The sequence below is a fragment of the Podarcis bocagei genome (assembly GCF_964188305.1).
Source record: "Podarcis bocagei genome assembly, chromosome: 7".
NCBI lineage: Eukaryota > Metazoa > Chordata > Lepidosauria > Squamata > Lacertidae > Podarcis > Podarcis bocagei.
This window is the reverse complement of record NC_138132.1, coordinates 80,626,265-80,642,018: the sequence shown is the minus strand read 5'-3', so window position 1 is coordinate 80,642,018 and position 15,754 is coordinate 80,626,265. Positions and strand designations below refer to the sequence as shown.

Sequence of the window (15,754 nt, the reverse complement as noted above, 5' to 3'; positions counted from 1 at the left end):
CTCTGGCGGGAAGGTAAACGGCATTTCCGTGCGCTGCTCTGGTTCACCAGAAGTGGCTTAGCCATGCTGGCCACATGACCCGGAAGCTGTACGCTGGCTCCCTTGGCCAATAAAGCGAGATGAGCGCCACAACCCCAGAGTCAGCCACGACTGGACCTAATGGTCAGGGGTCCCTTTACCTTTTTAAAGTAAGCTGCCTTACAATGATTCAGAACCTTGTTACATCTAGAACAAGACTGTCTACACTGACTGGCAGTGGTTCTCCTGAGTTTCAGGCAGAGAACAATCTCAGCCCTCTCTGGAGATACTGTTGAGCATTGAACCTCAGACCTTCCTCATGCAAAGCAGGCACTCTGCCACTGACCCTTTCCCTAGAGCTCATATAGCCTGGGATACATTTGGTGTTGGGTGGAAAAAAACAACCCACCTGTGCCCTGTTGCTGTGCCCTTGAAAATCCTTTTGTGTGCAATTATCATGGTTTCACGTGGATTCTGGCTAGCCAGCTTTTAAATTATTATTTTTTAAGTCACCTGCATACAACGGATGAAGGAAATAATCAGCATTAGTCTTACTCCCAGGATATTATTATCATTGGGCGGCGGTGAGGTTTTTTTTCTTTCTGTCATTGTTTTCTTTTTAATTAAATTGGATGACAAAGCCAAGACACAGACAGAAGAAGACCGATAACGAGACCGTAAATAGTTTTAGAAAAAAAAGAGGGGGTGGGGAGAGGAGGAAGAAAAGAAAGAAAGAAAGAAAGAAAGAAAGAAAGAAAGAAAGAAAGAAAGAAAGAAAGAAAGAAAGAAAGAAAGAAAGAAAGCAAAGCAGAAGAGAGAAAGAGAGAGAGAGAGAACAGAAGTCTGGTCAACGGAGATGTGAATTCTGGGTGGAGGAGGAGAAACGAAGGGTCTCTGCGTCAAAGGCTTTCACGTTAGTTCCAAAGTAACTGTTAAGATGATGGCCAGAAGGAATTTATAGCTGCTGTGGCTGTCTGGTGAACCTAGGTAGACAAAAAAAGAAGAAGACAATTTTTGATGGGCTTCTTTTGTATGTGTCTGGATGCACAGACCTGGACATGATGTCATTTTTACTTCATCAGAAAATCAGAAGAGGCTGCCAGATCAGACAATGATCTGATCTAGTCCAGCGTTCTGTTCTCACAGTGGCCAACCAGATGCTCCAAAGGCAGGGTTCAAGCATAAGAGCACCATCCCCTCTTACAGTTTCTAGCAACCAGTATTCAGATGCATTGCTGCCTCTGACCATGGAGGCAGAGCCTAGCTGTCATGTCTTGTAGCCATCAACAAGCCCTCTCCTCCGAAAAGTTTAAAGCCATCCAAATTGGTGGCCATCATTGTGGCAATATCTAAAACAAGGCAGTCAGAACCAGCTAGATTGCCAGAAAGGCACGCACACAGTTGGATCTCACAAGAGCCTGCAGGAAATTCTTTCTTGTGAGAGCCACTTTCACTGTGTCAAGCCAGGTAAAGGCGATCAGCCTATACAGTGATACCTCTGGTTGTGAACGGGATCCATTCCGGAGGCCTGTTCACAACATGAGCAGAATGCAACCCGCCTCTGCGTATGCGTGGCTTGTGATTTGCCGCTTCTGCTCATGCACATGATGTCATTTTGAGCGTCTGCACATGCGCAAGCGGCGAAACCCAGAAGTAACCCTTTCCGGTACTTCTGGGTCACCACGGGACGCAACCTGAAAACGCTCAACCTGAAGCAAACGTAACATGAGGTATGACTATATAAGCTGGTCACGTCCCCAGCCTGCTCTCTCTCTCTGATCCCTGATCTCCGATCTCTCTGATCTCTTCTCTTCGGTGCTTCATCGATGACTAGGGATGCAGGGCACGTGTTGAGTCTGAGTCACAGCTCAGACACCGGTTCTAACCTAAACAACAATATATGTCTGTAACCTGCCTCAAAACTGTTACTGTGAAACCGAGTGAGGAAATCTACCTTTACTTAGGAGAAGAGTGTTTTGTATGGTTGTTGTTTTAAAGGGAGAAAAGGGGGAAATACCAGGAAATCCAGTTTGCAGTAAAGCATCCTTGATGACTTAAATTAAAAGGCTAAAGCTAGCTTATCAACAGCTTCCTTAGTTTTGCTGACGAAGGGATGGACTCACAAATGTAAGGATGGATAATATCTAAGAAATATATCCTCTGCCTAGTTTCTATACCAGGCTTCCTCAACCTCGGCCCTCCAGATGTTTTTGGCCTACAACTGCCATGATCCCTAGCTAGCAGGACCAGTGGGCAGGGATGATGGGAATTGTAGTCTCAAAACATCTGGAGGGCTGACGTTGAGGAAGCCTGTTCTATACACATCCTTGCAATCATTTCCCCCTTTGGGAGGAAGTTCCTTAGTTTAGCTGTGTGCTGCATGAAGAAGTCCTTTCTTGTGATCTACAGCAACTTGTGTTTCCGAGGTATACTGTTTCTGACATTGAAGGGAGAACATAGATATCATGGCTGGTTGCCTTATCCACCAGGCAGGCACTTAGGATTGCTCCCTAAATAAAAGCAGAAGGGTTGTGCCTTACCATTGGAGTCTTCTGTTCCTCTTGGGATATTTGGGTTTTCTAAAAGGAGAAAGAAAAGGGACAAAAATGGAGACTAATGAGGTGGCCACATTAACATGGAAGAACATTGCACAGCTGCCAGATATTGCCAATGTGGGATGTGATACATAAGTAGCAGTCAAATACAACATTTCTTGTTTTCCTAGAGTGGACATGCAAGGGGATTTTTGGTTCAGCCAGTCGGAACTTCCTGTTTCCTTCTGGGCTGGGACATACTTCCTTTTGCATGTAACTAGAGATGGGCGTGACCCGTACCTGTACAAAAGCACAAGGCATGCAGCCCTCCTCACTCTCTTTTCCACCTTCTTTTTGTCATGTGAACTGCAGCGACTGCCAGTCTGCAGTCACTGGGATTAACCCTGTCATATGGGGTCAATCCACATGTATATACTTTGTAACTAAGTCTGCCTTCAGGGATCCATCTGTGGAACTGATGATGTGAGTAAACTTCTTTTATAGACTTTACACAAGATTGTGGTGTGTTTATTCTTTTAGGAGGGATTCAAAGGTAACTTACTAGGAGTGTAATAGTAAGAGGCTTAAACAAGCCTGCAACCAGCTATCTGCAGTGCATTTAAAAGGGGAATGTGAAAATCTGCTAAGTTAAAGGACTTGCTAGCGTACATTAGAAAGGGTATTAATAAGCAATATATCCTGCTCCCAAGCCTCCCCCAAACTGCCGGAAAGAAGGGGGGGGGGAGGCCGCTGGCAAAGCAGCATGATCCCCACCCCCAAGAGAGCAACCCACTGCTCCCAAGCCTCCCTGAGCCGTCAGGGGAAAGGGAAGGTCATGAATATAAGTTGCACTTTAACTTTTCACTGTCAGAATTTGGAAAAAAGTGTGGCTTATATTCAGGCCAATACGGTACGTAACTGTGGGATGTGAAACACAAGAGCAGTCAAGTACAACATTCCTAGAGTGAGCATGTTTGCACATGGGGAGGAATGTTTCTCCAGCCAGCAGGTAAACTTCCTGTTTCCTTCTGAGCTGGGACAGACTTCCTGTGCATGTGACTAGAGGTGGGTGTGGCCTCACCTGTGCAGGTAACGACAAAAGCACAGGGCAGGGCAGCCATCTCTCTCTCTCTGTGACTACTTTCATTGAAGAAGCAACATCTGCTTAGCCAAAGATGCTCTCTTGGCCTTCAGCCAAGAGAAGACAAAGGGTCTGTCTCCTTATAGGATAGTTTCCAGGTGTATGTTACTTTTCTAAGCTAAGTCTGCCTTCTGGGATCCGATTGTGAACAGAATGCGAGTAAACTCTTTTTATACTTTTATAGAAGACTGTGTCATGTCTTAGCTTTTATGAGGGAATAAGGGGAAAATACCAGAACAGTTATTATAGAGGCTTTAGCGAGCCTGAGCAAACGCATCCACTGCAAGTTTAAAAAGGGGAATGTTACTCTGCTAAATGGTGAACTTGTTAACACAAGTTGGAAAGGCTATAATCAGACAATATAAATCCTCTCCTGCATCCCTGAACATTCCCACAGTAAGATCTCGGGGCGGTTCACAGACCATAGAGACTGTGTGCCCAGGGGCTTCTATGAATAGTGAGGAGGAGGATCTGGGCCTGATGGTGGCAGGAAAGGGATAATGTGTGGAGGACCCCAAACCATGGAGAATGGTTCCCCAAGGGCCGTGAATGGGAGAACTGCAACCTCCCACATACCAAAGACTATCAGCCTGGTGTGGGTGTCCGTGGATCCAAGTGGGTTCTGCGCTGTGCAGCGGTACATGGAGCCGTTCAGTTCTGCCGGCACTCGCTCCAAGATCAGCTCCTTGCCATCGTGCTCCGCACTGCCGTCCAGGAGCCTGCTCCCAACGCGGGTCCAAGTGAACATGGGTTCGGGGAAGACTTCATTCTGAAAGCCAAGCAACGCCCAACAAATGCATCAGTAGAGCCGCAAAGTCTAGTTTCTCTGCAACAGTGACCAGATAGGAACTTTGAAGACTCGTGAGGCTCATATTAAAGAAAAAGGAGGCTGAACCTCGTAAGGTCCCTGGATTTGGAATTGCAATCTAACCTGGAGAATAACTTCTTGCAGCTCACCTTGAACACAATGGAGTGCAAAGCAAACTACATTTCCCAGAAGCCACTGCAGCAGTGGGTGTTTTGGATGGATGAATGCTATTTCAAGGGAAGGAGAAAGGGGAGTTTCATGAATTAAGAGGCTGGATGGTTGGTTGACTTTGGGGGGTGGATTGGCTTGCTATTTAAGTACAGTGGTACCTCGCGTTACATACGCTTCAGGTTACATATGCTTCAGGTTACAGACTCTGCTAACCCAGAAATAGTGCTTCAGGTTAAGAACTTTGCTTCAGGATGAGAACAGAAATCGTGCTCCGGCAGCACGGCAGCAGCAGGAGGCCCCCATTAGCTAACGTGGTGCTTCAGGTTAAGAACAGTTTCAGGTTAAGAATGGACCTCCAGAACGAATTGAGTACTTAACCCGAGGTACCATTGTACTGTCATACCTCATGTTATGTTTGCTTCATGTTACGTTATTTCAGGTTACGTCCCGCGGCAACCCGGAAGTACCGGAAAGGGTTAGTTCCGGGTTTTGCTGCTCGCGCATGCGCAGAAGTGCAAAATGACATCACGCGCATGCGCAGAAGCAGTGAATCACAACCCGTGCGTGTGCAGACGCACCGCTGCGGGTTGCGCTCTATTCATGTTGTGAACGGGCCTCTGGAAAAGATCCCATTTGCAACCAGAGGTACCACTGTAGAGTCTTTTCTAGCATTTTGGGGTTAATGTGGGGGCAACAGATGGCTCAATCTGATGTGAGTTAGGCAGAAAGGTTTCTGTCCAATGCCAGTCCTACTCAGAGTAGACAGTGTTGTGTAGTGGTTCGAGTGTCAGAATCTCCTTTCTTGTAACTTGAATCCATTGGTTCAGGCACCATCCTCTGGAGCTGGAGAGAACAAGCTTGCTTCATCTTCTATGAGACAGCCCTTCAAGGTATCTGAAGATGTCTCTCATATCACCTCTCCTCTTATCCAGGCCAAACATCCCCAGATCCCTCAGCCATTCCTCCTAAGGCTTGGTTTGCAGACCATTTTATCATCTCGGTTGCCCTCATCCGCCCACGTTCCAGCTTGTCAATATCCTTCTTAAATGATGGTGCTCAGAATTGGTACTGGACTCCAGGGTGGGGTATAGACTGTTCCCACAGACTGTCTCGCCAGAGTGGTACATGCTCTACTTATCTCCCACTTGGACTACTGCAATGCACTCTACGTGGGGCTACCTTTGAAGGTGACCCGGAAACTGCAATTAATCCAGAATGCGGCAGCTAAACTGGTGACTAGGAGTGGCCGCCGGGACCACATGACACTCGTCCTGAGAGATCTGCATTGGCTCCCAGTACATTTCTGAGCACAATTCAAAGTGTTGGTGCTGAACTTTTAAGCCCTAAACGGCCTCGGCGTAGTATACCTGAAGGAGGGTCTCCACCCCCTTCATCTAGCCCAGACACTGAGATCCAGCACCGAGGGCCTTCTGGTGGTTCCCTTATTGCAAGAAGTGAGGTTACAGGGAACCAGGCAGAGGGCCTTCTTGGTAGTGGCGCCCACCCTGTGGAATGCCCTCCGTTCAGATGTGAAAGAAATAAGCAGCTATCTTATCTTTAAAAGACATCTGAAGGCAGCCCTGTTTAGGGAAGTTTTTAATATTTAATGCTGTATTGTTTTTAACACTTGATTGGGAGCCACCTGGAGTAGCTGGGGAGACTCAGCCAGATGGGCGGGGTATAAAGAAAAAAAAATATTATTATTATTATTATTATTATTATTATTATTATTATTATTATTACTTCCACCCATGAAGTAGAGCTGCCATTGAGCTATGCTTTGTGCATCTTCTACCTCCCCCTGCCCAACCCCAACCCTGTGCACACATGCAGCTGTGAATATGGATCGGCTTCACTCTTCCAAAAAGTCCCATTTAGTGCCTTCAATTGGTTCAGCTCAGCACCTGGATTAAGGAACAGTTACCCCCCTTTCACACCCTGAAATCACCTGGTAATGACAACAAACAGAGGCGCAGATGAGATGGCATTAAACAGCTTGCAAATCCTCTTGGAGAAACTCTGAGTTAATGGGGTGAGAGAAAACAGTGCAGGGCAGGGGTGATATCTAAATCTCACCAGCTTTGTGCTTTGCAAGGAAGGGTGCAAAACATATGAGAGATTTTGACACACAGGAACACAGCAAGCTGCCTTATACTAAAAGTCAGACCATTGGGCCCATCTAGCTCATTACTGTCTACACTGTTTGGCAGTAGCTCTCTGGGAATTATAGACATGGTTCTCTCTCATCCCTACTTGGGGAGTGAACCTGGGACCTTCTGCACGCAAAGTAGATGCTCTACCACCAAGCTATGGCCCTTCTCCTCCATTTGCTAATTTTAATTTTTCCGGTTAGCATGAAAAAGCTTTATAATAATGCATCCAGGCTGCCATTGCCTACTCCGAATGGAGAACGTGTCTCCAAAAATGTTCTCAGTTTTGGCAAGCTGGAAATCTTTTTGCTGCAGGTGCTGGGGATGGTGCAAGGTCTGCGGTCTCATCTGATGAGGGCTGTGGCTCAGTGACAGAGCAACTGCTTTGCATGCAGAAGGTCCCTGGATGAATCTCCAGTGGCATCTCCAAGTAGGGATGGGATTGTCCCCTGCCTGAAATCCTGGAGAGCTGCTGCCAGTCTGTGGTTAGTAGGCCAAAAGCCCCAAGTTCACTCCAAGCAGAAGGTAGCTTCCTACAATCTTCTGTTGAATACATGCCCATCATAGGAGCTCTCCAAGGTCCTGAAGAGTCGGAACCTACTGTCTATGATGGTATTATCCAGATCCTGCAATTCTCTTCTCACTGCTGGCTGGTCTAAGGTGCACGTTTAACATTCCTATGAGTAATGGACCCACACCCATACACAGCTGCTGAATACTGATTCAGACCATTGACTCATCTAGCCTAATATTGCTAACTCCGACTGGCAGTGGATCTATAACAGGCATCCCCAAACTCGGCCCTCCAGCGTTTTTTCGGACTACAGTTCCCATCACCCCTGACCACTGGTCCTGTTAGCTAGGGATGATGGGAGTTGTAGTCCCAAAACAGCTGGAGGGCCGAGTTTGGGGATGCCTGCTCTATAAGGTCCTTCGCCTAATATAGCATACATTTCTACATTATCTCCACTAATCTGGATGTCTTCACACTCAATTTGTTGTATGCTGCAAAATTTAGAGAAGAGCAGATGTCAAAGGACAACTGTGGTTTGATCTCCGTGTGTTAGTTTGCGAAGTGGTAATATTCAGTAGGTTCATATGGGATCCAGTGTGGCATAGTGGTTAGAGTGTCAGACCTGGTAGAGACCAGGGTTCAAATCATCACTCAGCCATGATGCAGGTGTGACCTTGGGGCCAGTCACTGCCTCTCTCAGCCTAACTTACATCACAAGGTTGCTGCGAGGTGTAGTGGTTAGAGTGTCAGACTAGGTCCCAGAAGACCAGAGTTTGAATCCTCCCACTGGGCCATGAAACTCACTGGGTGTGACTTTGGGGGCCAGTCACTGCCTCCCAGGCTAGCCTACCTCACAGGGTTCTTGTGGGGATAAAATGGGGAGGAAGAGAAGCGTGTACACCACCTTGAGCTCATTGGAGGACAAGGTGTAAGACTATAAATGTAAACAAACCAACAAGATTAAAATGTGAGCTGATCAAACATTTTCCCTATCCTTAGCTATAAACAACCCAAACTCATATGAACTGTACCAGATGCCAATAAGTCTCAGTGACGCCCTTGGGGTTCATACTCACTTGAAAACCTTGCACCAGGATTCGCACTGTGTCTCCTACTCGGGCTCTTGTTGGGGTCATCATGATCTTTGGGCCCTTGGGAGCCACTGTGGGAAAAGAGAATAGGTGGGTACCCCAATCTGTTGCACTTCCAAACATCCCCATCATGAGCACTGCCAACTGTTGAACTAGTCCCAGCTCCTCTGCCTTTTTGACAGAAGCCAGGTCCACAGCAAAGAACAGAGTGTTGTGTTTAGCTCCATTCCAAGAGGTGGTTAGAGTGGGTGGTTAGAGTGTGGTGCTGACACTAGAGTGTGGTACTGAGACCTGGGTTCAAATCCCACCCAGCTGTGATGCTCACCTGGTGATCTTGGACCCCCCCTCTCTCTCCCTCTCTCCCCCCCTACCTCCCAGGGTTGTTCTGGGGGCAAAACAGGATCTCATGTTACCTTGAGATCCTTGGAGGAATGGTAGAATATAAATATAAGGAAGAAAACAAATGAGCTTCATCCACCACTAGCCCAACTCAAAGGAGATCAAATGAAGTTAATAGACATGTCTTAGGTTTATTCATTTCAATGTGTCTGCTCTGAGTATGACTTAGTTTGATATACTCTGTTGCAACTCCTTACCTGCCCATTTCTCTTAGAATCATAGAATTGTGGAGTTGGAAGGGAGCCCAAGAGTCATCTAGTCCAACCCCTTTCAATGCAGAAATCACAGCTAAAGCGTCCTTGACAGATGGCCATCCCACCTCTGCTTAGAAACCTCCAATAGAACAGGCCCTCTTCCCTGGTTGGTTGGCAACTTCATGCATACATTTCCTGGCTTTTCCTGGCCAGATTTCATGCCCCAATTTCCCCCCCACCTTTGACCTCAAAACTCTGAGATCTGAATGCAGATCCAAGAAATCTGAGCAGACATTCAAATCCTCCTTCTTCCACCAACTTGGGGTCCTTGTTCCAGCACCTCAAATTTCAATGGTGCCTTGTGTGATGCCAAAATCTGGCACTTTCCCACCAGGATGAAAGAGTGGTGGCAGCTGCTGTGACACCCCAGATGTTCGGCACCCAGTACGACCACACCAGTCGCGCTCCCCTAGAACCGCCTCTGCTGGTTCATGGCCTGACTTCTTCACAATTTCACAAACTTGCTGACCATTAAAGACGGGAGGCAAAATTCAATACGAAGCAAGGTTGGAGGGAGTTTGCGTCTAAAGGTTCTGGGTTGGGGGGCTGTTTGAGAATTCCCTTCTTCCCTATGGAGGAGAGGATCACATCAGGGAGTGAGAGGATCCCTCCTGGACTAGACCCCCTTAGTCCACCTGGTCCACCTTTCTGTTTCCTGCATCAGCCAATCAAATGCTTCCAGGAAGCACAGAGGCAAGATAGGAAGGTATTGGCCATCCCTTGTCCCTAGCACCCGATAACCAGAGGTTGACTGCTCCTGCACATGGAGGCTCTATCCCTATTATGACTAACAAGGTTTGGTCCGCTTTTACTAGAGACTGGGCATTGAGGGTGGCATACTCTGCCCTCTGGAACTCCCTCCAGCAGGGCTCTTTGCATGTTCTTATGTTCCTTTCATGTCCCTGCACACACACACACTTTTTTGTAAATGAAAATCCCCCCATATGTAACAATACCTCACAGGAGACCTGCTACGGCCCCACTATCTTTTGGGTTGCCCTTTTCTGCACCTTTCTTAGCTCTACAGAATCCTTTTTGGAGTGTGGGGACTAGGACTGTTCACAGTTATTCCAACTGCTGTTGCACCACGGATGGGCCTTTTTATCTTCAATACCTTTCCTAACAACCTTCCACACAGAATTCACCAGCACCGTCCCCCTAACCTCCCTTCTGAACAAATCAGAATATAATTTGCATCGGTTGTCCTTAACAAGTCACCGGCTATGTGGGGGTCAGGCGTCTAGGAGGCAGAAAAAGTGCCCCAAGTTGTGTCTTTTTGCGGAGATCAAGCAACGAAGCTGCATGCATAAATGAGATTCGCCGGGCGCTCCACTCTCTTCAAAGGATGTGTGGAGATGTGCTGGAAATGGTAAGGGTCAGAGCTGATTGGATGAAACAAGGAAGGTTACCTTGGCAACGAAAGATCTAAATTCCCTTGGCTTACACTAAGACTGGGGCAATGCCCCCCACCCCAAGGGGGACATGCGGAAAGTGTTCTAGGGGGTTTCTAAATTTTCTGCATTTGGAGAGGCACCAGTTGCGCTCTTTGTGCCACTGTAGGAAGAAGCTGCCAATCTCAGACTGGCCTGGTCTTTCTCATCAGTTTGACACCTGTCGGTCGGCATTTCCCAATCTTATATTCAGCCTTCCATGTTTCCACATCAGTAAGCGGTGATGTGACAGAAGTTTATAAAATTATGCGTGGCACGAGACAGGGGATAGAGAGGCAGTGTGGTGTAGCGGTTAGAGTGCCGCACTAAGACCTGGAAAAGAGTTTGAATCCTCACTCACTCATGAGGCACACTGGGAGGGAGGGCAGTCACTGTCTCTCAGCCTAACCTACCTCACAAGGTTGCTGTGGGGATCGAATGAGGAAGAGAGAGAGCCATACACACTACCTTCTGGCATAGCTGTCAACTTACAGATTTGAAAATAAGGGACCAGCAGCCTTGGAAATAAGGGATCAGCCAAAATAAGAGATTTTCAGAGCACAGAGATGTTTGACTTCTGAGCCCCTCCGAGCCAAAGGCAGAAAGCCCAGCCAGCAGCCAAACGAAGCGCAGCAACCCGGCAAAGGGGATGCAGCAAGGAAAACCACCAGCACCTCTCCGCTGGGAAGCGCTGAGCAAAGGCGAGTCCCCAGGCAACGTGGCCGATTTGATCAGCACAAGGCCTGCAAACTCCACCCCCCCCAGTCGTTCTTAGACTCCTTATTGGGTGAGCAACGCAGCCAAGCAACACAGTTGGAGCCTCCCTCCTCCCTGGCCGGCAGGCAGGGGGGGAGAGGAGCTGCTTCCTTTGAAACCCGGGATATTTAAGGGACATCATCAATAAGGGACAGTAGCAGGACACGGCGCTGGGATAAGGGACTTTCCCGTCAAATAAGGGACGGTTGACAGCTATGCCTTCTGGGAGAAAAAGGTGGGCTATAAATGCAATCCATGCAATGAACAAATGTTTTCCTTCCTCTCTCATAGCATTATAACTCCAATGAAGCTGAAGCTGTGAAGATTTAGGACAGATAAAAGGAAGGACTTAACATTTAAGAGCATAAGAAGACTCTGCTGTATCAGGGATGGGCTTTGGTCTTTCAGACAAAATTAAGACCCCTTGCCTCTCGTCCTCTGTTCTGCTCAATCCTCTATGTCAGGCACGTCCAACTCTGGCCGTGATCTATCCATTGTCATTGTCAGGAGTTGCTGAGCTACTTTTAGGGGAGACTTGACCAAAGTTGTTGAGCTTTTTAGGGGGAGCGGGGTTTGGAACACAAAGGTGATCACTAACTTGATAACTTGATACTAAGACACCCCTGAGATCGACCGGTCGATCACGATTGACCTGTTGGACATGCCTGCTCTACGTCATAGTTGTGATGCCCCACAGCACCCCCTAGGCTAGGTGCCCCATATGTCCTAAATCCAACTCTGGCCGGATCAGGCTAAAGGGGGCACATCTAGCCCAACATCCTGTTCTCTCAACCAGATGCCTCTTCTGGGAAATCCGCAGGCAGGATCTGAGTGCAAGAGCCCTCTTCCCTCTTGCAGTTTCAGCAACTGGTGTTTGGAAGCATTGAACTACTGCAATGCGCTCTACGTGGGGCTACCTTTGAAGGTGACCTGGAAACTACAACTAATCCAGAATGCGGCAGCAAGACTAGTGACTGGGAGCGGCCACCAAGACCATATAACACCTGTCTTGAAAGACCTACACTGGCTCCCAGTACGTTTCCGAGCACAATTCAAAGTGTTGGTGCTGACCTTTAAAGCCCTAAATGACCTTGGTCCAGTATACCTGAAGGAGCGTCTCCACCCCCATCGTTCTGCCAGACACTGAGGTCCAGCGCTGAGGGCCTTCTGGCGGTTCCCTCGCTGTGAGAAGCCAAATTACAGGGAACCAGGCAGAGGGCCTTCTCGGTAGTGGCGCCCGCCCTGTGGAATGCCCTCCCACCAGATGTCAAAGAGAAAAACAACTACCAAACTTTTAGAAGCCATCTGAAAGCAGCGCTGTTTAGGGAAGCTTTTATTGTTTAATAGGTTATTGTATTTTAGTGTCTTGTTGGAAGCCGCCCAGAGTGGCTGGGGAAACCCAGCCAGATGGGCAGGGTATAAATAATAATAAATTATTATTATTATTATGGCCAGCTGTCATGGGTTAGCTGAAATTCCTGGGCTGCAGGGGGGTTGGGCTAGATGACCCACGGGGTCCCTTTCAGTTCTATGATTCTAATGATTCCTCCAACTGCGCGGCCAGAGCACAGGCACCCTGGCTGGTCACCATCGATAGCTTCCTCTTCCTCTGTGAATTTCTGGAATCCTCTTTTGAAGCTATCTAGGTTCTTAGAGAAAACAGCAAAGCATGGTTCTACCTGGGATGGGGATGTGGCAAATTTCAGATGGTGATAGCAGGTCACAGAGGATGTAACCCTGCCCTCCCCTTCAGCTCATGAAGAACCAGAGTAAGAGCAGCTTGCCTACATCTTCCCTCTCCCTAATCCATTTTCACACCCTGTTCCTTAATACCAGGCCAAGTCACTTAAATTAACAAGCAGGAAATAAAATGGAAAGGTTTCTTTGCATAGCCTGAATCCAACAAGGCAACAAAAACTCTCCACTCACATCCAGGGCATTCCTCCCTACCGCCATTTCATTTTTTTACGACCGTTAATAAACACCACGATGGCAGTTATGCCTCTTAATAAAGGAGGTGATCAAATTTCATGCTTTGATGGAAGAGGAATGGAGGACTGGAGGACTCTCTTCACACCAGCCTTTCTCAACCTTGAACTACAACTCCCATCATCCCTAGCTAGCAGGATCAGTGGTCAGGGATGATGGGAGTTGTAGCCCAACAACATCTGGGGACCCAAGATGTTGAGAGAAGCTGCTCTAATCATTCTGCAGTGCTGGGCAGTGACAATGAGTGGGTGGAGCACAGCAGGTTGGCCCAGAACTCCCAAGCAATAAGTGAGGGGGTCAACATGTGTCTTTCAGCTGTTTCAGCATGAGGGCTCTTTGGTTGTTGGCAATCCATCTGTCTCAAGAGACAACGGAAGAGTGTGCCTTTGAGTGTGCTCAATTGCATCCATCCTTGCGGGCTTCCAATTGGGGCACCTAGGGGACCACTGTGAGAAAACGATGCTGGACCAGATGGGGACATCGATCTGATCCAGCAGCCAGGCTCTTCCGACATTCCTTAGATCCTGAAGTTCTAATTTAGATTCTGAAGTTCTTCCTTCGATCCTAGAGGAAGCTTCCTGACCATCCGTGGGAATTCTTTACTCCTTGCAGTGAGGATTGTTTCAGAAAAAGATACCCACAATCCCTCTGAATATCTGTTGCAGGGAATCACAAGTGGAGAGAGACGTGTTGCACTCAGGTCAACATTTGCGGGCATCTGGTTGGTTCATAGCTGTCAACCGCCCCTTATTTGGCAGGAAACTCCCTTATCCCAGCGATGCTATCCCGCTGCTGTCCCGGATTGATGATGTCCCTCCTCTCCCTCCCTGCCGGCCAGGGAGGAGGGAGGCTCCAACTGTGTTGCTTGGCTGCGTTGCTCACCCAATAAGGAGTGTAAGAACGACTGGGGGGTGGAGCTTGCAGGCCTTGCGCTGGGACTCGCCTTTGCTCAGCGCTTCCCAGCGGAGAGGTGACAGTGGTTTTCCTTGCTGCATCCCCTTTGCCGGGTTGCTGCGCTGTGGGAACCACCGCTTGAGGCTTCGTTTGGCTGCTGGCTGGTTGACTAAAATCCCTTATTTTGGCTGCTGGTCCCTTATTTTCAAATCTGTAAATTGACAGCTATGGGTTGGTTAGATGGGCCACTGGCTTGATCCAACAGGGCTCTCCTGATGTTCATAGCTAAACTGTGGAACTCACTCCCACAAGAAGTTATGATGGCTGCCAACTTGGAGGGATTTTTTAAAAAAGGTTGGACAAATTCCTGGAGGAAAACGGCCATCCATGGCTGCTAGCCATGATTACTATCTTCTACCTCCACTGTTGGAGGCAGTATGCCTCTGAACACCAGTTTCTGGAAATCTTAAGCAGGGCCTGCTTGCAGGCTTCCCTGTGGAGTATCTAATGGGGCACTGTTGCAATAGTTGTGCTTCTTCTGGATCCCCCGTTTTTAATACAAATGGGGATGAGGAGAGAATTACCACAGATCTTTCCCCCACAAGATATTAAAAATAGCAGCGGCTCTGCAGCCCAGTACCCCAAATGCCTTCAGGCATGCAGAGGCTGCCCACTGGCGATCAAACCATTTCCCTGTCAATTATTCACTCCTTCCTCTATTATTTACCAATGCCACAAAGCCTGCCTGCCTTCCTTGCTGGTTAGCATTGCCCCAGGCTGACAGGGCAGTGCTGGATAGTCAGGGACATTGGCAGTGGGCCCGAGCCTCTGTATATCCTTTCCAGCAAGAAAGTTTGGATCCTTGTGGCAGTTCAGTGTAAGGTAAAGGTAAAGGACCAGGACCCCTGGGCGGTTACGTCCAATCATATTTGACTATGGGGTTGCAGCGCTCATCTCCCCTTTCAGGCTGAGTGAGGCTGGCGTTTGTCCACAGACAGCTTTCCAGTGGCTAGCAGGACTAAACCGCTTCTGGTGCATGGGACACCGTGATGGAAGCCAGAACATTGACCTTCCCATTGCAGCTGTACCTATTTATCTACTTGCACTGCTGTGCTTTCGAACTGCTAGGTTGGCAGGAGCAGGGACAGTAACGGGAGCTCACCCTATTGAGTGGATTTGAACTGCCGACCTTACGATCAGCAAGCCCAAGAGACCCAGTGGTTTAGATCACAGTGCCACCCAGTTCAGTGTAGACCAGGGGTCAGCAAACATTTTCAGCAGGGGGCCGGTCCACTGTCCCTCAGACCTTGTGGGGGGCCGGACTATATGTTGCCATGATTATGACCCGCATTTTTGGCAAAAACCCTTATTGGGACCAACCCCAACGTTGCCCAAATGTGATTTGTTTTTTTGGGGGGGGGAGTGTTCCCTCATACACCCACGCTGCTTCCTTTGCGTTTTACGTGTTGACAGTTAATATTTCTCTCATAAGGCGGGGTGGAGAGGTGGGGGGCTGAGGTAAGCGTGCCATTCCTGTCAGCCCTGGAGAGCGTGTGTGCATGTGCGGGAGAAGGGAAAAGCCGTTGGCCCCACTAAGTCAGGCGG

At 48.3% G+C, this 15,754-nt stretch overlaps 1 protein-coding gene across 2 annotated transcripts in view; it reads right to left on the bottom strand.

Moving 5' to 3' along the window:
- Nucleotides 1-685: 685 nt before the first annotated feature.
- Nucleotides 686-15,754, bottom strand: part of IGSF21 (immunoglobin superfamily member 21) — a 231,286-nt gene continuing 216,217 nt past the window's right edge. For both annotated transcript variants that reach the window (XM_081203122.1, XM_081203123.1), the window contains 4 exons: nucleotides 8,413-8,498; nucleotides 4,270-4,462; nucleotides 2,559-2,597; nucleotides 686-1,001 (listed from right to left, as the gene is read on the bottom strand). In XM_081203122.1, coding sequence (XP_081059248.1) covers nucleotides 928-1,001; nucleotides 2,559-2,597; nucleotides 4,270-4,462; nucleotides 8,413-8,498 — 392 coding nt within the window. In that variant the 3' untranslated portion in view covers nucleotides 686-927. The remainder of the gene's footprint in view (nucleotides 1,002-2,558; nucleotides 2,598-4,269; nucleotides 4,463-8,412; nucleotides 8,499-15,754) is intronic.